Source organism: Scyliorhinus canicula, chromosome 2 (genome assembly GCF_902713615.1).
Source record: "Scyliorhinus canicula chromosome 2, sScyCan1.1, whole genome shotgun sequence".
Taxonomy (NCBI): domain Eukaryota; kingdom Metazoa; phylum Chordata; class Chondrichthyes; order Carcharhiniformes; family Scyliorhinidae; genus Scyliorhinus; species Scyliorhinus canicula.
The window spans coordinates 134,899,891-134,922,959 of NC_052147.1; the positions used below are offsets into that span (position 1 = coordinate 134,899,891).

Genomic DNA, 23,069 nt, shown 5'->3' on the forward strand with positions numbered 1-23,069 from the left:
GTGGGGGGGGGGTTATAGTAGAGACTGGTACTGTGGCACTGTCAGCTGTTTGAAAGTTACAACCAAAATTATGAATGAGGTGGTGGGATCGAGCAGTCTGAACTGAGGGATAGCTGTTTGAGGTGGGCAGACACATTGAGGTGAGGGAGGACACTCTGAGGCAAGGGGGGGGGGGGGGGGAATAGGTTTGAGAGGAGAACGGGTCTGAGGAGGACGAAACGGATCTGAGGTGATGGAAAAACTGTCCGAGGTAAGGGGAAATGGGTTTGAGGGGAGGACGGGTCTGAGGTGAGGGGAGTAGGATCAGAAGTTGTGTGTGGTGGGGTGCATTTCTGAGGTGAGCGGGGAAGGTTCTGAGGTGAGGGGGTAACAGTCTGAGTAGAAGAGGACAGAAAGCACTTTGAGGTGAGGGGACGACTCTGAGTGAAGGGGAGGTTTTCTAAGGAGGGGGATTGTGAGGTGAGAGGGGAGCTTTCTGAGGTGGGAGGTTTTTGATGCGGAGGGGATTTTATGAGGTGAGGGAGAAGGCTTTCGGAAGTGAAGGGAGATTTTCTGAGGTGGGGGGTGTTTCTCTGAGATGAGAGGGAGCTTTTTGGAGGTGGGGAGTTTTATGAGGGGGAGAGTTTTTTTGAGATGAGGTGAAGAATTTTGGAGGAGTGCGGAGCTTATCAGCGGGGAGAGTTTTGCAGGTGGCCATTAAACTTGCCCTGGCCCTGCTGCTTCCAGCTATCGAGAGTAAATTCATAGATCATTGCAGGAGTCACCAAAAGCAAAGGTCAAGCTCACTTATCACAGAAACAACAATATTACTCCAGGGACATTTTTGAAAGTTCTACTAAGCTGTAGCACTATTCTCATCTGCATCTTGGGAGTGAGGGCTGCAAAGGCTGGGCCCGTGTGGACCCCCCTCTCTCTGGTCCTACTTGAACCCTCGTTCTCTGGGCTTGTGCAGACCTCTCCAGCCAAGGGCCTGTATGGACCCTTCTCTTCCTGGGTATGTGAGAAGTCTTTTTGCCCTGAGCTTGCAAGGATCCTCTCTCCCTCAGGCTGTGAGAACCCCTTGCTCCCCGGGCCCATGTGTACCCCTCTCTCCCTTGGCATGCGGACCCGACTCTCCCTGGTCCTCAAGGACCCCTCTCGTACATTCATTGAAGGAGACTCTTAAATAGATTGACAGCTAATCAGCTGGCTTTGCTCCCTTGCCACATTTCCTTCCACACAGCACATTTGCAACAAAGGTCAACAAAGGCTTGGGAGCCTTTTTTAATCGATTAGAGATCAAAATCCGTTATGATCGCATCATAAACCGCTTGCGAAATGTCTTTACATATATTCTAATTTGTTTATTTTTATTCTTGTGTGCAATTTTCTCCCTCTGCTGGGGGGTGAGGAAGCACTGACCTTTTATCTGGTGCATTGATCCTTCTTGGAGAGATGGTTACTCCGCCAGAGGAGGTTGCGTCGCCTAGCCAATTCTGCCTGACCTGATATTCACCTGTCCAATTTCAAGCAAGAGTCATCGGACAAAGACTGGGAGCAGGGGTTGGGCTTTTTTTTTCTCTTTCCCAGGCCTGGAAGTGCTGATACCATTTCTGGGGTCTTGGTTGCAGCCCAGCAGGCGTTGTGCCAACTCAGCATCCGGACAGTGATTGAACCGGGGCTGAGAATTCCACAAGGACCCCTCTTGCCCATCCAATTGAAGGGCAGACTCGAAAACAGAGTGATAGCTAATCAGCTGATGTACCTCCCATGTCACGTTTCCTTCCATACAGCACATTCGCAACAAAGGTCACGTCTGCTTGGGTACCATTTTTAATCGCTTTGAGATCAGAATCTGTTTTGACCACACCATGCACTGATTGTGACATGTCTGTGCATACATTCCAATTTGGGTTTTTAATAAATTGTTTTGTGTGGCAATTTTCAGTCGATCAGTTGATGGGTTTGTCTCATCCTTGGTATAGACTTCCAACATTTGTTTTTCTACCACACCGGCAGTTTTTTTTGAAGGAACCAATTGACAAGTCCCACTCCCTCCCCCCCCCCCCCCCCCCCCTCCCCCCCCCCCTCCCCAGTGTTTACCCAATTCCGAGTTCACACTGAATCTGTTTCCACAAACCACCGCCTTCTCCGTCAACGCGGTCCAGGTCACAACAACTTGCTGTGCAAAAACCCCTCCCCTTTCCCGTGGTGATGTGCTGGGGACTGGAATATTGGAAGGACGGAACTGAAGAACAAAAACCCAGTCACATCCCAGGAGCAATTGTTAATCACTGGAGTCGGAGATCGGCCAGTCCAAATACCGCAATGTTATTCCTTTGTGATGGCTTTGTTGGAATTTAAATTTTAATCATAACCAAAGACAAGTATTTTACTTTCATTATCACTCAATAAAACAAAAATAGTTTATTGGTTCAACCTGGTTGTGAAACAAGTGAGAGGAAGCATAAATCTGCTTTGATCCCACTGGCACACTGACATTCTGTCATTTCCCAAGTGCCTCTGCTGTAATTAGATTCACCAAGAGGAAGGTCTATTTCTCGATGCTTGACATTAATGATTAAGATTAGCAACACGTTTAATTATTTATTGATTTAATTTTACTAATACAGGATGGGACAGCTGCTCCAGGATCCCTGCTCAACGCTGAGCACCTCACACATTTTTGATTTGACAAAAAGAGTGGGTTTCCGAACACAGCAAAGGCCATTTTGAACATTTTGTGATGACTTTGCTGGAAGCAAATGTTTCGATTGCAGCTGTCAAAAAGGGGGTGAAAATAACCCCCCCCCCCCCATGAATAATCTTCGCTGGTGACATTTGCTTACAATTTACAACACGGAATCTGTGTCGGCATTTACACTCCGCACACGCCTCCTTCATCTAATCTCATCAGCATCTATTTCTATTTATTTCTCCCTCTTGCACTTGTCCATCATCCCCTTTGTCAAATACACAAACCTCACCAGCTCGTTTCCTACCTCATGCAGTCCTGGCTTCCCGTGCGTCCTTCAGCACAGTTGTGGGAGTCACATGGGGCTTTGACGGCCTGATTGCCCAGCAACACTTACCCTTGGGTGCAGTTGGCTTGGCAAGGGTGGCACTCATGGTTGGAGTCGGCATACTTGAAGATGAAGCCCCTGGCACCGTGAAGCCCGTCGGGACACCTCTCCACGCAATTAGGCCCATCCTTGTAGTGAGAGCACTTGGTGCAGTGGTCAGGGCCCTGGCAAGGCAGAAGCAAACAAAAACCTCACATCTCTTGCTTGAATCCGACAGAAAACGGGTGACGGCGACGATGAACAATACAAGACCACCAGACGATGGCTGACATATTTCCCTTGTATTTCTCAAGGAAAGAGGGTATCTGTGTATCGAGCTGTCTAGCTAGCAGATGGTTAAGGGAACTGCTTCGTAATGCGGCATGTTGCAAATAATAAAAGCAAAATACTGCAGATGCTGGAGATTTGAAATAAAAACAGGGGGTGGGATTCTGTGAACGTGAGACTAAGTGTTGACGCCGTCGGAAACGCTGTCTCGTTTCTCGATGGCGTCAACACGGCCTCAGGATCAGCAATTCTGGCCCCTACAGGGGGCCAGCATGGCACTGGAGTGATCCACGTCACTCCAGCTGCTGATCCTGGGGTGAACTTGGCACCGCGGGGTCCGCGCATGCACAGTGGCACTGGCACCGGCGCCAAAGCGCGCATGCGCAGTGGCTCCCTTCTCTACGCCGGCCCAGATGCAACATGGCGCAGGGCCACGGGGGCCGGCGTGGAAGAAAGGCCCCCCGGCCAGAGAGGCCTATCAGTGGGCCCCAATTGCGGGCCAGGCCACATTGGAGCCCCCCCCCCCCCCCCCCCCGACCTTTCCATGCCGATGTCCCGCTGGCTGAGAGCAGGTGTGAACGGCGCCAGGTGGTCGCAGGTTTATTGTGATAGCCGCTCGGCCCATCCCAGTCCAAGAATCGGCGGGGGTGCCGCGCAGAGTGGCCCCCGACAGGCGCTACACCAACCACGCCGGCGCCAATGGCGCTGATTCTCCGTTCTGTGGAGAAGCGCATTCCGTTGTCGGTGTGGCGTAGCGCAATTCGCGCCAGTCGCGGGGATTCTCCAGCCCGGCCCCGGGCTGAGAGAAGTGCCAGGAAGTGCTGGCAAAACTCTGCCAGTCTGACATCATCTGTGAGAGAACGAAGCAGAAGCTGGAATTCTCCGAGATTCTCTGTTCCCGCCTGCAGCGTAATCCTGCCCATTGGTTTCCCTGCAGTGCGGAGTGGCTTCAATGGGAAATCCCATTGACAGGCGGCGGGAATAGAGAATCCAGCCGTCAGTGAATGGTGCACGGCCGAGAAACACGCGGCTGGGAGACCGGAGAATCCTGCCCATTTACTGTTTCTCTCTCCACAGATACTGCCAAGACCAGCTGGGTTTTCCAGAACTTTCTGTTTGTAGTGCACAAATACACAGGGTGGGATTCTCTGTTCTGCTGCACCCATTTTCTGGTGCAGCGCGCTCCCGCTGGCAGTGGGGCTGGTTTAACTCAGTTGGCTGGTCAGCTGGTTCATGATGGAGAGCGAGGCCAGCAGCGCAGGTTCAATTGCCATACGGGCTGAGATTATTCATGAAGGCTTGGCCTTCACAACCTTGCCTCTGGCCTGAGGTGTGGTGATCTTCAGGTTAACTCTATGTCAGTCAGCTCTCCCCCCTCAAAGGGGAGAACAGCCTATAGTCATCTGGGACTATGGTGACTTAACTTTACTAGTAATCACTCACTCAGGGAACAGGATTCCAGCAAGAGATAATGAAGATGGGAGAACAAAAATGTTTGTTTGGTTTTCAAAAAGAGACATGGAGCAGAAATGCAAAGCCACCGCTAATGTTCAAAGTTCAATTTTGGGAGCAGCCTCATGTGAATCTGCAGAATGTAATTTTTCATGAAGCCATGTAATGCCACTGACCGGAAGTGAATGGCCACATCCAGCTCTCCCTTCCAGGTGTGAGACACACAGGGAATGCATCACGAGGAGGCCCCCTGTGCAGCCATCCTTTTTCATACAGAGAATGGAAATTTCCCAGGCTACACATCCGCAGGCCCCAACTATGTGGGCCCCTGGCAGCACCAGATCTCGGAGTCATCCTGCCCATCACTGGCCTGAAGCATCATTAAAAAGGAACTCTCCATAAGACCATAAGAACTAGGAGCAGGAGTAGACCATCTGACCCTTCGAGCCTGCTCCGCCATTCAATGAGATAATGGATGATCTTTTGTGGACTCAGCTCCACTTTCTGGCCCAAACACCATAACCCTTTATTCCTTTATTCTTCAAAAAACTATCTATCTTTACCTTGAAAACATTTAACGAAGGAGCATCAACTACTCCACTGGGCAGGGAATTCCATAGATTCACAACCCTTTGGGTGAAGAAGTTCCTCCTAAACTCAGTCCTAAATCTACTTCCCCTTATTTTGAGGCTATGCCCCCTAGTTCTGCTTTCACCCGCCAGTGGAAACAACCTCCCTGCATCTAACCTATCTATTCCCTTCATAATTTTATATGTTTCTACAAGATTCCCGCATCCTTCTAAATTCCAACGAATACAGTCCCAGTCTACTCAACCTCTCCTCATAATCCAACCCCTTCAATTCTGGGATTAACCTAGTGAATCTCCTTTGCACACCATCCAGAGCCAGTAGGTCCTTTCTCAGGTAAGGAGGCGAAAACTGAACACAGTACTCCAGGTGTGGCCTCACTAACACCTTATACTGTTGTAGCATAACCTCTCTAGTCTTGAATTCTATCCCTCCAGCAATGAAGGACAAAACTCCATTTGCCTTCTTAATTTCCTGCTCACCTGTAAACCAACTTTTTGAGACTCATGCACTAGCACACCCAGGTCCCTCTGCACAGCAGCATGTTCTAATATTTTATCATTTAAATAATAATCCCTTTTGCTGTTATTCATCCAAAATGGATAACCTCATTTTTGTCAACATTGTATTCCATCTGCCAGTCCCTAGCCCATTCACTTAACCTATCCAAATCCCTCTGCAGACTTCCAGTATCCTCTGCACTTTTTGCTTTACCACTCATCTTGGTGTCGTCTGCAAACTTGGACACATTGCACTTGGTCCCCAACTCCAAATCATCTATGTAAATTGTGAACAATTGTGGGCCCAACACTGATCCCTGAGGAACACCACTAGCTACTGATTGCCAACCAGAGAAACACCCATTAATCCCCACTCTTTGCTTTCTATTAATTAACCAATCCTCTATCCATGCTACTACTTTACCCTTAACGCCGTGCATCTTTATCTTATGTAGCAACCTTTTGTATGGCAACTTGTCAAAAGCTTTCTGGAAATCCAGACATACCACATTCATTGGCACCTCGTTGTCTACCGTACTGGTAATGTCCTCAAAAACTTCCACTAAATTAGTTAGGCACAACCTGCCCTTTATGAACCCATGCTGCATCTGCCCAATGGGACAATTTCTATCCAGATGCCTCGCTATTTCTTCCTTGATGATAGATTCCAGCATCTTCCCTACTATCGAAGTTAAGCTAACTGGCCTATAATTACCCACTTTCTGCCTTCCTCCTTTTTTGAACAGTGGTGTCACGTTTGCTCGTTTCCAATCTGCCGGGACCACCCCAGAATCGAGTGTATTTTGGTAAATTATCACTAGTGCATTTTCAAGTTCCCTAGCCATCTTTTTTTAGCACTCTGGGATGCATTCCATCAGGGCCAGGAGACTTGTCTACCTTTAGCACCCATTAGCTTGCCCATCACTACCTCCTTAGTTATAGCAATTGTCTCAAGGTCCTCACCTGTCATAACCTCATTTCCATCAGTCACTGGCATGTTATTTGTGTCTTCCACCATGAAGACCAAGCAAAAAACCTGTTCAGTTCCTAAGCCATTTCCTCATCTCCCATTATTAAATGTCCCTTCTCATCCTCTAAAGGACCAATATTTACATTAGCCATTCTTTTCTGTTTTATATATTTGCAGAAACCTTTACTATCTGTTTTTATATTCTGAGCAAATTTACTCTCAATCTATTACTCTTCTTCATAGCTTTTTTAGTAGCTTTCTGTAGCCCCCTAAAGATTTCCCAATCCTAATCTTTGCCACTTTGTATGCTTTTTCCTTCAATTTGATACTCCCCCTTGTTTCCTTAGATATCCACGGTCGATTTTCCCTCTTTCTACCGTCCTTCCTTTTTGTTGGTATAAACCTTTGCTGGGCATTGTGAAAAATCGCTTGGAAGGTTCTCCACTGTTCCTCAACTGTTTCACCATAAAGTCTTTGCTCCCAGTCTACCTCAGCCAACTCTTCTCTCATCCCATTATAATCTCCTTTGTTTAAGCACAAAACACTAGTGTTTGATTTTTACCTTCTCACCCCCCATCTGTATTTTAAATTCCACCATATTGTGATCACTCCTTCCGAGAAGATCCCTAACTATGAGATCATTAATCAATCCTGGCTCATTACACAGGACCAGATCTAGGATCGCTTATTCCCTCAAAGCTCCATTACATACATTACATAGGGGCTTTTCACAGTAACTTAATTAAAGCCTACTCGTGACAATAAGCGATTTTCATTTCATTTCACATACTGTTCTTGGAAACTATTGCGGATACATTCTATAAACTCCTCAAGGCTGCCTGACCGACCTGGTTAAACCAATCGACATGTAGATTAAAATACCCCATAATGTCCCTAGTAGCCCGGCGAAGGATCTTGCTACAATGGAAGGATGCGAGGCCCCCAAGCGTGGAGACCTGGATCAATGACATGGCGGGTTTCATTAAGCTCGAGAAGGTCAAATTCGCCCTGAGAGGGTCGGTACAAGGATTCTTTAGGCGGTGGCAACCTTTTCTCGACTTTCTGGCTCAACGATAGGGTACAGGGACAGTAGCAGCAGCAACCCGGGGGGGAGGGGGAGGGAAAAGGGGGGGGGGGGGGAGGGAAAAGGGGGGGGGGGGGCGGACAATGACTATGTTTGTTTATTTAATTTTAATTTATTTTTAAGTTCTTTTGTTGTTCATTGGGGTTGGGGGGTGGGGGGATGGGATACATATGGTCTGGGGGTGTTACAGTTATTATGGGTTATTTTGTTGCATTTCATTGTTTGTCGTTATGTTTTATATTTTCTGTAAAAAATTCCAATAAAAATTATATTTAAAAAAAACCCCCATAATAATGGCTGTACCATTTCTACATGCATCAGTTATTTGTTTGTTTATTGCTCACCCACCATAATGTTACTATTTAGTGGCCGATAGAATACTCCTATCAGTGACTTTTTTGTTTACTATTCCTGATTTCCACCTGAATGGATTCAACCTTATCCTCCATAGCACCGATGTCATCCCTCACTACTGCCCGGATGTCACCCTTAAATAACAGAGCTACACCACCTCCCTTACCATCCACACTGTCCTTCCGAATTGTTTGATACCCTCGGATATTTAACTCCCAGTCGTGACCATCCTTTAACCATGTTTCAGGAATGGCCACTAAATCATGGTCATTCACGATGATTTGCGCCATCAACTCATTTACCTTATTCCGAATACTATGAGAATTCAGGTAAAGTACCCTTATGTTGGCTTTTATACCTCCGTTTTAAATCTTAACACCTCTATCAGTACCTTTCCTAAGTTATTTTTCCTTTTAACTTTTCTCCTAATTTTCCATATCGTAGAAACAATATCTTCAAGTAGTAACCTGCTGCATCGCTTTCCATTTCCTGTTTTATTCCTTTTAATATTACTGGACCTATTCACTGAGCTCTCCTCAGTCATTTTTTGACTGTGGTTTCTCTGCCTTACACTTTCCCCTTCACTGCCTTTCGTTTCTGTCCCCGTTTTACTTCCCTCCCACTTCCTGCATCGGTTCCCATCCCCCTGCCACATTAGTGTAAACCCTCCCCAACAGCACGAGCAAACACCCCCGCAGGACATTGGTTCCAGTCCTGTCCAGCTGCAGACTATCCGGTTTGTACTGGTCCCACCTCCCCAGAACTGGTTCCAATGCCCCAGGAATTTGAATCCCTCCGTTTTGCACCATCTCTCGAGCCGCGCATTCATCCTATCTATCCTGACATTCCTACTCTGACTAGCTCGTTTCACCGGTAGCAATCCTGAGATTACTACCTTTGATGTCTTACTTTTTAGTTTAACTCCTAACTCCCCGAATTCAGCTTGTAGGACCTCATACCATTTTTTACCTATATCATTGGTGTCTATCTGCACCACAACAGCTGGCTGTTCACCACCTCCCCCCCCCCCCCCCCCCCCTCCCCCAAAAAAATGCCCTGCAGCCACTCCAAGACATCCTTGACCCTTGCACCAGTGAGGCAACATACCATCCTGGAGTCACGATTGCGCCCGCAGAACTGCCTGTCTATTCCCCCTTACGATTGAATCCCCCGTCACTACAGTCATGAGTGGCTTAACTTTGCAGCACCGGTTCCACTGAGGGTAGCAGTGTTTTGCATGCTCCAGTAAGTCAGCGGTGCCATGCAACAACAACTTGCATTTATATAGCAACTTTCAACGTGGTAAAATACCCCTAGGTGCTTCATGGGAATGTTTTAAAAATCTACAGCTGAACGTTTTTGAAACAAACAGCAGCTTGCTCGTAAGAAACCTTTGGATTATTAGTAACATGTAATATACTGGGATGTTGTTTTATTGAATGAACACAGGACGCACTGAAAAAAAGTCATTTATGGTAGAATTTTGCAACATTAATTACGCTGTGGGTTAAGAGCTTCCCGTTTATTTTCAATGGGGTGTAAAACCTGCAATACAAGTAAATAGCAGGAAACAAGGATGGAAAGGAGGGAGGAGTGGGAAATCATAGCCCTGGGTTGGGACAGTAGTCATGGATTGTGGTGAATATGGGACATTGCAATTTTAGCATCACAAATCAATTTATATTCCTCTTTGCCCAGTCACTGTCTGAAATGTTAATGATGTTCATCTAATAATTCTCCATTTAATTTATTAATTTACCACAATTTCTCCCCTTCCCCAAGGATGTAATGAAACATTATTTGCTCCATCAAAATTTCATTAAAAGAACGGTTTTCTTACAGCAGGAACCATCTTTGATGATAATAATTGGATTTCAATGTCGAATATTTCATTACGAATGCAATTGCATTATAACAATAGTTGCTACGCTGCAAAAAATGTGACATTTTGGCCTGAGGAGGTGCTATTTTGAGCTTGTTGGGCAAAAGAAACAGCATCAATAAGCAAGTGAAGGTTTCACCCCAGCGGCACTGGCCTCAGCAGTTAAACCCTCCAGAGACAAAGATAAACAAATGGGCGTGCTGTAAAGTGGGTAATTTTCTACAGGATTGGATTTCACAGGAGCAGTGACAAATCTCCGCAGCGACCACTCGAGCAAGGGCTGCGCGCTTGCCGCTGACAATACTGACAGAAGCCTTCACGTTTCCTTGTGACAAGAGAGCAAAGGAATGGAGGCAGCAAAGTTACTGTGCCTGCAAACAAAAAAATTACCTCAGCTGCAGGATAAAATGAACCAGTGACCGATCCTCAACATTGTCAGAGCAAATTACTCCCTGTGTCTTGTAAAAAATAAAATGATCACTAACTCAGTTCTCAATGGAACCTAGGCTATACTAGATACGACTGCCATGGGAGGTTATCAGAAGGTAATAATCATTACCTCGCCTGTCTCTTATTTTAGACTGAGGATTTATTTTCCAATCAATTATGGCTGCTCTCCTCACTGGAGAACTGATTTCCCACTCCTCCCCTACCTTCTTTCCATCCTTATTTGAAGTTGTTTCCTGCTATTTTATCGCAGGTTTTACCCCATTGAAAATAAATGGAAAGTTATTAACCCAGAACATAATTAATCTTGCAAAATTCTACCGTCTCAAAATGTTTTTCTTTCTGCGCGTGTACTGTGTCCATTCAATAAAACAGCATCCTAATATATTACCAGAGGGAACAGGCCAAGTGAAGCACACCACAAAATATGCACATAGCTAATCTGATTTACCCACATATATGTGGGAGAGCTCCAATCATACATTAACTAAATTTAGATCTTGATTGGGTCCAATTAAAGCAAGGCCACCAGTTTATGAAGCATAAACCTGCTGTGCACGTTCACTGGTGTGCATGCCTCATTAACTCTTTAGGCTGTATGGGTGAGATCAACAGGTTTTCTGCAGCTTAGAATCTGCAAAAATAAGTCTAGAAAATCACAACACGCAATATGCTAAAGGCAATGAAGTATATAACACAAAAGTTCCTTTAGTGCGAAACAGCATTTAAAAGAGACTAATCAACAGTGCCATTGTCAGACTTTCAATAGCTTTTTTTAAGTTTAATACAGTTGTCAGCGGATAATCACTTAGCAATTTCTAATTCATGTGAATTCACCTTCCTTTTCCAGTAATGACATCCATTGACTGATTCATATAGTCTGTGTACATCTGAACCTTCGGGTGATGCATTTACTCAACTTACCCTTGCCTGACCCATTATCATTTATCAGGGAGCCTGTTTTACTAGCACTGATGATAGCGTGTAGGAATTAGTTAATGGACAATTATCTAGCAGGATCTTTGCTTGGTGTCAAACCCATTGCTCTCACATTCAACACATTTTGCTTCATAAAGTCCACAGAACAAAGTGGCTATGGCTGGCAGCATTCATACTAAAGGGCTTTCACTGTAAACTCTTCCAATTGTACTTTGCAGATAAATCGACTCTGCTGGTAAATATTGGTGAGGATCATCAGACAAGTAGAAAATCTCCCAGTTAGCAAGTCTCGAGCCACTTCAGGTGAAAACCATATGGTCTGGTGCTTATTAAGAGGAGTGCCTTTTGCAAGAATTTTAAAACAAGGTGAACCCTCAATAAAATGACAATTATATTTTCAGTGTGGCTCATTGCTTCCCGAAGGTGTAAATCAATGGAAAGTCCAACACTCAATGTTCTCCAAGAATCAGATGAGTTGGGCTTTGCTCCCTTTGGAGTTGTGGTGGGGGAAATGCAAATGAAGCAACTGTGTCTCTGTTTGATCACCGAAAGACAGAGGAAGCATTTAGGACACCATTTTAAAATCATGGATATTTTGCAGTTATGGGGAATGAGGCTGATCCCTTCCATCAGCACTTTGGTGTATGAGATGTGTGGACCAAGGCAGCATGGCGGCACAGTGGTTAGCATTGCTGCCTCATGGTGGCGAGGTCCCAGGTTCGATCCCGGCTCTGGGTCACTGCCCGGGTGGAGTTTGCACATTCTCCCCGTGTTTGTGTGGGTTTTGCCCCCACAACCCAAAGATGTGCAACGTAGGTGAATTGGCCATGCTAAATTGCCCCTTAATTGGAAAAAATGAATTGGTTATTCTAAATTTATTTTTAAAATAGAGATGTGTTGACCAGGTAAATCCATACACAATACTACTTTCTTAAGGCAAGGCAACAAGCAGTTAAAGGCTAAAGTTGATGAAAGACCTATTCCAGATAGGCATAAGGAAATATTTCTTTATCCAATAATTGTAAAGGTTCACCAGGGAGCATAATGCAGGGAATATCCTAGGGTGGTAAAATTATAAGCTTATGATTAAAGCAGAAACCTTTTCAAAGTTCAAGAGTAGGTTGAATTGATGGTTGAAGGAAAAGGAGTTAAAAAACTAGGGGTAATAGACGGGCATTTGGGATGAAGATTTCTGTTCATGGAAACACAGATGCCAACATGGACTGGTTGGACTATTCTATATTTATGCATGGCCTTTTTCATTTGCATTTGCCTAAATCTGCTCTTGTCTTCGCCTGGTTCTTGTCCACTATATAAGCCTCTCAATCCCTCGTCATATATCTCCATTGCTTGGGCAAATGGCCAATTTAGCAAGTAGTTCATTGTGTCAGGCCAAATAACATAAAGGAAGAGTTGAGACACATTTACAAAATGCTGGCTGAGAACATTTCCAGTAACAGGCACTGCCCATGGCAGAAGAGTAATTTTGCTGCATTTTGAGTTACGTCCCTTTCATTTATACATATAAACACGCACAGTCAGATCTCATTGGGATGTGAAAGTGATGCCTTACCGTTCCATGACATGTTAACACATCTTCATCCATTTTCTCACACTGTTCATCACATTCCATGCAGACAGTGCTATTCGCATATTCTCGAAAGTCCCTGAATAACATTTGAGCTCATTGTTATAAGGTGCACTTGAGAAAGTCTTGCAAGACACATTTTTCTTTTAAGAACCTTTATGGATTTTACATTAAAATATAAGTATGGCAATATTCACTTTTCCTATTAAAGAATTGAGAATTCTGGTTTTGGTACAGTTTAGGCCTGCTTATTTCAGGAAGGAAATAATTGCTTTGGAAGCAGTTCAGAGAAGGTTCATCAGCTGATTCCTGGGATGAAGGGATGTCTTATGAGGATATGTTGCGCAGGTTGGACCTAGAGTCATAGGTGTTTAGATGAATGAGAGATGATCTTAATGAAACATATAAAATTCTGAGAGGACTTGACAGGTTGGATGTTGAGAGGATGTTTTGTCTTGTGGAGAACTTTAAAACTTGGGATACAGTTTAAAAACAAGGGGTCTTGCATTTGTGACAGAGACGGGAAGGAATTTAGTTTCTCAGAAGGTATAATAATAATAATAATCATCATTGTCACATGGAGGCTTACATTAACACTGCAATGAAGTTACTGTGAAAAGCCCCTGGTCACCACATTCCGGTGTCTGTTCGGGTACACAGAGGGAGAATTCAGAATGTCCAATTCACCTAATAGCATGTCTTTCAGGACTTGTGTGAGGAAATCGGAGCACCCAGAGGAAACCCACACAGACATGGGGAGAATGTGCAGACTGCACATTGACAGTGTCCCAAGCCAGGAATCGAACCAGGGACCCTGGTGATGTGAAGCAACAGTGCTAACCACTATGCTACCGTGCCGCCCACAGTCATTAATCTTTGGAATTCTCCACAGAGAGCAGCGAAAGATGTGTCATCGAACATATTCAAGTCTCAGCTAGACAGATTTTTGATCAGCAAGTGAGCCAACGATCATGGTGGCGCAGGCAGGAATGTAAAATTAAGGGCGCAATCATATCACCCATGATCTTCTTTGGTGAAGCAAGCTTGATGGGCTGAATGGCTTCCTCCTGCTCTTATGTCTTATGATCTGAAGGCATTGCAAATATGCACATGGATATTTATTTCTGGCTAAAACACACCAGAATTTCAACAAGGAGGAACAACTTTTGAATCTGTTGTCTTAGTTCTTCCACTACTGATGGGAGTGATTTTCCATTTGCAATTGTTGAACAAAAAAGCAGCTCACAGAGGGAAGTTACCAAAATGTTGACATTTCTGGGACTTCATTTAGATGGAGAGACTAGACTAGCTGGTGTTGTTTTCCTTACAGCAGAGATGTTTTAAGGAGAGATTTAGTCGAAGAGTTTAAGACTACATGGGGTTGTGATAGAGTGAATAAGGAGAAACTGCTTCCAGAGACAGGAAGATTGGTAGTCAGAGGAAACCGATTTGAAGTCATTGGCCAAAGAGATCGGGGATAGGTTGAGGGCAATGATCTTAAAAAAAATATTTAGAGTACCCAATTCATTTTTTCCAATTAAGGGGCAATTTAGCGTGGCCAATCCACCTAGCCTGCACATCTTTTGGGTTGTGGGGGCGAAACCCACACAAACACGGGGAGAATGTGCAAACTCCACCCGGGCAGTGACCCAGAGGCCGGGATTGACCCTCGGACCTCGGCACCGTGAGGCAGCAGCACTGCCTACTGAGCCACTGTGCTGCCTAGGGCAATGATTTTTAACATGGAGATATCTGGAATGCACTGACTGAAAGAGTGATGGAAGCATATTCAATCACAACTTTCAAAAGAGAATCGGATAAATACTTGGAAGGGAAAACATTTGCAGAACTATGGAGAAAGAGTAGGGCAGCGGAACTAATTGGATAGTTCTTTCAAGGGGCTCGCATAGGAAAAATGGGCCTAATGGTCTTTTGTGCTGTATGATTCTAGGATTTCTATATAAAACCTTGGTATAAATAGCCTACAACACACTACAGAGGTGTGGAAAAATAGATACCTAGCCAAGGGACAGGAGGAATAGGAGGGGGATTCTAATGCTTGCTGACAAGATGGGTTTTGCATAGGTCTGAAAGGAGGTGAGAATGGCAAAGGGGTTTAAAGTTTCACAAAACTTTCTTTTCCTCCTGCTATGAAAATATACAAGGCCTTCCTTGTGCCATATCTAGCATAGGCCTGACGTGTCAAATTTCTGTGCTGCAAGATTCAATTTCAATGCACGAAAGCCATTTTAAAAGGGAGAGTTCAACACCAACAATTCTCAGTCTTAGAATGTATCTGTTCATCAGTTGTATTCTGTTCCCTCAGGCAGGTCCCAACTCGAGCCTCCCGCAAAATACTTGAGCCGCTAGATACTAGAGAGGAGCATTTGAAGGAGTTTTACAGTTGTGTTCCTTGTGATTTTTATCTTTGATCCAAAAACATTTCACTAGAGCAGCGGTAATTTTAGTGACTTCGAATCAAATTTTAATCTAAAATTGGTAGGCACATAGTCACTGAAAATTGGAAGGTCTTCAAAAAGGAGTAGGCTCAGATACAGACTTGACAAAGTCCCATGACTGGAAAAGGAAGCACAGTAAGAAGTCTTACAACACCAGGTTAAAGTCCAACAGGTTTGTTTCAAACACGAGCTTTCGGAGCACGGCTCCTTCTTCACCTGAAGAAGGAGCCGTGCTCCGAAAGCTCGTGTTTGAAACAAACCTGTTGGACTTTAACCTGGTGTTGTAAGACTTCTTACTGTGCTCACCCCAGTCCAACGCCGGCATCTCCACATCATGGAAAAGGAAGGGCATCCAAACAGAGAGCTCCTTGGATGATTAATGGTAAGGAGGTTATAATGAGAGAGGGAATGAAAGCCTATGTTAAATGTGAGGTTTGAAATGGAGCAGAGAACCCTGCTGAATGCAGAAATTGCAGAACTATGAGTGGCATGGTGGCACAGTGGTTAGCGCTGCTGCTTCTCAGTGCCAGGGACCTGGGTTCAATTCCCACCTTGGGTAACTGTGTGCCATTTTCACGTTCTCCCTGTGTCTGGTGGGTTTCCTCTGGGTGCTTCAGTTTCTTCCCACACTCCAAAGATGTTCAGATTAGGTGAATTGGCCATGCTAAATTGCTCCTTTGTGTCCAGAGATCTTCAGATTAGCTGGGGTTACAGGAATGTGGAGGGGGAGTGGGCCTTGGTAGGGTGCTCTTTCAAGGGTTGGTGCAGATCCGAAAGGCCGAATGGCCTCCTTCTGCACTATAAGAATTCTATGATAAGTACGTAGGAGAACTTAAGCGAAGAATAAGAAGGTCGAAGGGATTAAAATAGCAGGGTCTAACATAAAAAAAGTTTTTAAAGTCTATAAATAATAAAGTAATAATTAAAGGAAGAATGGGACTAGTTAGGGACTAAAATGGAGATTATACTGTAGAGACAGAGGTCCTGGCTGAGGTACTAAATGAACGAGAAAGCAATGGAGCAGTAATAAAGGTGGGAATAGTAACATTGGATGGGATAAAAATACGCAAGGAGGAGGTATTTAGAAGATCGGCAGATCTCAAAGTAGAGAAGCCACCCAGTCTTAATGAGTTGCATCCTAGGTAGCTGGGGTAAGGTAAGGGCAAAAATAAGAGGTTCTGACCACAGTCTTCCAATCCTTCTCTGATATGAGAGGGGTGCCTGAGCGCAGAGTGATTGCAAATGCTTCGCCCTGTTCAAAAAATGAGAATGGGGCAAACCCAGCAATTGCAGTCCAGTCTGCCTCATGTCGAAGGCTGGGAAACCTTTTGAGACAATAATCCTGAATAAAATTTCTGGCATTTGGAAAAACCTGGGCTAGTAAATGGTAATCAGGAGGGATTTGCTGAAGGCAAATCATGTTTTATTAACTTGATTGAGTTCTTTGAAGTAACAGAGAGGGTACTGAGTGCACATGGACTTTGAAAAGTCGTTTGATAAAGTACCACCTAATTGACTTCTCAAAATTAAAGCTCATGGAGTTAAGGAGATGCTGACAGTGTGGATACAAATTTAGCTACAGGACAGAAAGTCGAGAGTTGTGATGAATTATTATTTTCAGATTGAAAGAAAGTATACAATTATGTTCCCTAAGAGTGGGTATTGGGACCACTGTTTTTTTGATGTATATTAATGACCTGCCTTTGGGTATACAGGGCAAATATTCAAAGTCTGCAGATAACATGAAAATCATAAATGTAGTGAACAGTGAGGTGAATAATAGACTTCAGGAGTGCAGTCACATTGGTGAAATTGGCTGGTATGTGGGTGACAAAATTTAGCACAGAGGTGTGTGGAGTGAAACGTCTTTTAAAACGAAAAGAGAAAATAGAAACTAAACGGCACAATTTTAAAATGGTACAGTGGTTACACAGCTGCCTCACAGCACTAGGGACCTGGGTTCAAATCCGGCCTTAGGTGACTGTGTGGAGTTTGCATGTTCATAGAATCATAGAATTTCCAGTACAGAAGGAGGTTATTCGGCACATCGAGTTTGCACCGACCCTTGAAAAGCACTTAAGCCCACACCCCCACCCTATCCCAGTAAACCCACCAAACTGTTTTGCACACAAAGGGTAATTTAGCATGGCCAATCCACCTATTCTGCCCGTGGCTCCCCGTGTCCATTTGAGTTTCCTCTGGGTGCTCCGGTTTCCCCCCACAGTCGAAGGATGTGCACGTTAGCTGGATTGGCCATGCTAAATTGCTGGTTAGAGTCCAAAGGTTAAGTTGGGTTATGGGAATGGGGCAGGGGAGTAGGACTGGTAGCATGCTCTTTCAGAGGGTCGACGCAGGCTCCATGGCCCGAATGGGCTCCTTCTTAACTGAAGGTATTCTATTCTATCTTTGAAGGTGGCCTGACATGTTGAGAAGTCTGTTTTAAAAATAAAAAGCTTCTGAAATAGACATAGGGTACAAAAGTGAGGAAATGCTAAATATTTCTGTAACAACAGTTTGACCTCAGCTGGAGTATTCCAGGCATCAAATGTTAGGAAGCATGTAAAAGACCTGAAGAGGGTCCAGATTTATGGGAATGGTACCAGAGAAAAGCGGCTTCAGTTACTGGCAGAGAATTGCTTTCCTCGAGTAGAGAAAGTTAGGAGATTTCATTGAGGTGTTCAGCCTTAAATCTTGAATAAATTTGATAAGAGTAAATAAGAAAAAAAAACCATTTCCAGTGAGATGTCACAAGAGAGCACAGATTTAAGGTGATTGGCAAAAAATGAGAGGTGGCATTAGGAAAAAAATTATGCAGCGAGTTGTGATCTGGAATGCACTGCCCGAAAGGTGGTTGAGTAGATTTAAAAGCAATTTTCAGTAGCAAATTGGGTATATGCTTAAAAATAAAATAGGGAAAAATGTATAGAGCTATGAAGAGAGAAGGGGAAAATGTATAGAACTATGAAGAGAGAAGGAAAGTGAGAGTGTTTGGATAGCTTTACCAAAGGGTGGCACAATGGTTAGTACTGCTGCCTCACAATGCTAGAGATCCGGGTTCGATTTCAGCCTTGGGTGTCTGTATGGAGTTTGCACGTCCTCCCAGTGTCTGTGTGGGTTTCCTCCTGGTGCTCCAGTTTCTTCCCACAATCTAAAGGTTAGGTGGATAGGCCATGCTACAAATAGCCCCTTAATGTCCAACAATGTGCACATTAGGTGGGATTATGGGGACAGGGCGAGGAGTGGACCTAGGTAGGGTGCTCTTTTATAGGATCAGTGCTGACTCAATTGGCCGAATGGCCTCCGTCTGCACTGTAGGGATTCTATAAGAGCTGACATAGGAATATGGGTGGAATGGCCTCCTCCTGTGTTGTTTCATTCTATGATCTCAAGTAACTTCCCTTCTAGATTGGAAGCAATCAAGTCTAAAGATCCCAGATACTTTAACAATGGAAAAGGGCAAGCAGCATAGACCACGAGATATCAACCCAGAATTCAGAGATGGCATTCCGATCTCCACTCGGTCTCTGGAACGGGGCCTAAGCCCTCCGCCTCTGCCTCAGAAGCAAGGACATTACCACTGAGGCACTGGTTACTCTGCCTGAAAATGACACCCTCACTAAATACATAGTAAGTACTTAGGAACCACGGGCTGGATTTTCGATTGCCGGTGGTGACGGGAGCAGCTGCTAGCACGATTTGAAAATCATATCCCACACTGCATCCTGTTGCCTCCAAAATGTAGCACAATTTTCAGGGGGGGGGGGGGGGGAGGGAGAAACAGGAGCCTGCCTGCCTCCAATTAATGGCCTGTTAAGCACCTTGAGGAACTGCTCAACAGGCCATGAATGGCGAGAAGGCAATTTTCAATTGATAAATGATGTACTCCAAATACTCCAGTGCGTGTTGGTCCACAGTAGTTGAGTTCAATGCAGGCAGAGGTTAAATGACTTTATTTTTAAAGCTGAGACATGTTGGGACCTGGGACATCTAACACTAAATCAAGCCCATTTCCTTTCACTTGGCTGCTTATGGCCATTTCTGGGTTGAGGCTACCAGCCTTCTGAGGTGCTGCTTCCTCTTTTCTGCAAGACAACAACAGGCTCCATTATGGCTGCCATCTGCCTTTGGCACTCACATTCTATGGACAGCCCCTGCCTCCAGGTAAGGGGAAATGGTGGCAGAGTGGCAATATCATTGGATTAAGAAGCTAGAGGTCGAAGCTAATGCTTTGGGGTCAAAGGTTCAAATCTTACAACGGCTGCTGGTGAAATTTAAATTTAAAAAATAAGGGGCCTCCTATTTAAACCGTAGAGCAGACAATTTGTTTCGCTCAGAGGGCTGAGAATCTTTAGAACTCTCTTCCCGAGAGAACAGTTGAATCATAGAACTTACAGTGCAGAAGGAGGCCATTCAGCCCACCGAGTCTGCACCGGCCAAATGTGGTACCGGGTTGGGACCCGGAAATTATCCAGGCCCTGGGTTGCCAACCCAAGTTGAAAATTAAGGCCCAAACTGTGGTCAGTGCTTGTTGGGACTATCTGTAGTCATCCTCATTTTACTGGGTGATGGGTCTTTTTCTTACAGAAACAAGGTGCACTTTAACCTGGAATTAGATACCTTCAACAGATCCTTTTAATTTCAGAGTCTTCCACGGCCATCTCCAAACAGATGAATGATCTGTCGTGACCAGTAATATGAAGAGCGAGACAATTGCTCCATTCATCTCCGAGATGTGCCCCTCTTGGTTACAGAGTGCCGATCGTCTAGTTTCAGCAATTATTATGGATGTAATAAAGTGATTCCAGTGGACACAGTTTCACTGGGAGTTTGTATTTTAATGAAAAAGTAATCGGATAAACAGCTGGAAATGTGTAGTCCGATTTCACCAGTTCCCAAAGTATCCAACAAAATCTTCTAAACAAATTAAATTAGAGGATTTTTATGCAGAGCCAAGCGACATTTAATAAGAAAGTGTTACATTGTAATAAAGCTGCTTTAATTAAAGACAATGTACATTGTTTGAGTTCACAGCTGTTTTTCATGATAAATAATAATTGTTAAATTTTTACTCCTATCAAGGGAAATGCATACTTCTAAATTCACCTCTCTCCTTAAACTAATTCCACAATTTTCCTTGCACAATTAGGGGTTCTTAATTGTAAACAATCCATTCAGACTTTAATTAGAATCAAAGATGTGACATTATAGCAAATTGTACCAGCCTCATTTAGACAAAAATGACATTGAAAGACAATTATTTTGCCACTAACTTTGTTTCTTTTTAGAAAGGGATTGGGAGTGAAATAGGAAAATGGAAAAAAAAAGTTTTTTTTTTCATGCGAAACCTGGATTAAGGGATGAGATCTGTGCCTGAAATGGTGAACACAGTAAGAAGTCTTACAACACCAGGTTAAAGTCCAACAGGTTTGTTTCAAACACGAGCTTTCGGAGCACGGCTCCTTCTTCAGGTGAATGGAAAGGCTTGTTCCAGAAATGTTTATATAGACACAGTCAGAGATGCCCCGGAATGCGAGCACCTGCAGGCAATCAAATCATCAAAGATGCAGAGAGAGAGGTAACTCCAGGTTAAAGAGGTGTGAATTGTCCCAAGCCTGTTCAGTCGGTATACCTCTGCAAGTCCAGGCTTGTTGGTGGGGGCCGAATGTAATGCGACATGAATCCCAGATCCCGGTTGAGTCCGCATTCATGCGTGCGGAACTTAGCTATAAGTTTTTGCTCAGCAATTTTGCGTTGTCGCGTCTCCTGAAGGCCTCCTTGTAGAATGCTGACCCGGAGATCAGAGGCTGAATGTCCTTGACTGCTGAAGTGTTCCCCAACTGGAAGGGAACAGTCCTGCCTGTTGATAGTCGCTTGTAGAATGCTGACCCGGAGATCAGAGGCTGAATGTCCTTGACTGCTGAAGTGTTCCCCAACTGGAAGGGAACAGTCCTGCCTGTTGATAGTCGCCTACAAGGAGGCCTTCAGGATCTGGGATTCATGTCGCATTACATTCGGCCCCCACCAACAAGCCTGGACTTGCAGAGGCCTACCGACTGAACTGGCTTGGGACAATTCACACCTCTTTAACCTGGAGTTACCTCTCTCTCTGCATCTTTGATGATTTGATTGCCTGCAGGTGCTCGCATTCCGGGGCATCTCTGACTGTGTCTATATAAACATTTCTGGAACAAGCCTTTCCATTCACCTGAAGAAGGAGCCGTGCTCCGAAAGCTCGTGTTTGAAACAAACCTGTTGGACTTTAACCTGGTGTTGTAAGACTTCTTACTGTGCTCACCCCAGTCCAACGCCGGCATCTCCACATCATGAAATGGTGAAGGAGAAAGGTGTGTAGGCGACAGGATTGAAGTCTTTTATGTGAGGCAATACTTGTTGTACAACTAGAGGCCCACAGCCTGTAAGACCAGAAGACATAGGAGCAGAAGTAGGCCATTTGGCCCATCACGTCTGCTCCACCATTCAATGAGATCACAACTGTCTGATATAGAATCATAGAATTTACAGTTCAGAAGGAGGCCATTTGGCCCATCGAGTCTGCACCGGCTCTTGGAAAGAGCACCCCTCCCAAGCCCACACCACCCTATCCTCATAACCCAGTAACCCCACTCAACCAACACAAAGGGCAATTTTTGGACACTGAGGGCAATTTAGCATAGCCAATCCACCTAACCTGCACATCTTTGGACTGTGGGAGGAAACCAGAGCACCCGGAGGAAACCCACGCACACATGGGGGGAACAGGTAGACTCCGCAAAGACAGTGACGCAGTTGGGAATTGAACCTGGGACCCTGGAGCTGTGAAGCAATTGTGCTAACCACCATGCTACCGCGCTGCCCTAATCCTCAACTCCACTTTTCTACCTTATCCCCATAACTCTTGCTGTCCTTACTGATGGAAAATCTGTCTCAGCCTTGAACATACTTAATGACCTGGCCTCTAGTGCCCTCTGAGGTAAAGAATTCCACAGATTCACTACCTTCAGAGAAGAAACTCCTCCTCATCTCTGTCTTAAATGAGTGACCCCTTGTTCTGATATTATGCCCTCTGGTCTCTCCCACAAGAAGAAATAACTTCTCAACACCTACCCTTTCAAGCCCCCTGAGAATCCTATGTGTCTCAATAAGGTCACCTCTCATTCTTCTAAACTCCAATGAGTACAGGACCAATGTACTCAACCTCTCCTCATAAGAATATCCATCCATGACCAGGTTCAAAACAGTGAACCATCTCTGGACTGCCTCCAATGCCACTACATTATTCCTTAGATAAGGGGGCCAAAACTGTTCACAGTAATCCAGGTGTAGTCCAACTGGTGCCTTGTATAGTTTTAGCACCATATTCTTATACAAACATAGGAATAGGTGTAGACCATTTAGCCCCTCGAGCCTGCCACGCCATTCAATGAGATCATGGCTCATCCGTGACCTAACTCCATATCCTTTGGACCATATCCCTTAA

At 44.7% G+C, this 23,069-nt stretch overlaps 1 protein-coding gene across 1 annotated transcript in view; it reads right to left on the reverse strand.

The window, feature by feature from the left end:
* LOC119958521 (receptor tyrosine-protein kinase erbB-4-like) overlaps nucleotides 1-23,069 on the reverse strand; it is a 1,233,387-nt gene that overhangs the window by 402,450 nt on the left and 807,868 nt on the right. The window contains exons 14-15 of the mRNA XM_038787050.1: nucleotides 13,119-13,212; nucleotides 3,072-3,226 (exon numbers count right to left, since the gene is read on the reverse strand). Coding sequence (XP_038642978.1) covers nucleotides 3,072-3,226; nucleotides 13,119-13,212 — 249 coding nt within the window. The remainder of the gene's footprint in view (nucleotides 1-3,071; nucleotides 3,227-13,118; nucleotides 13,213-23,069) is intronic.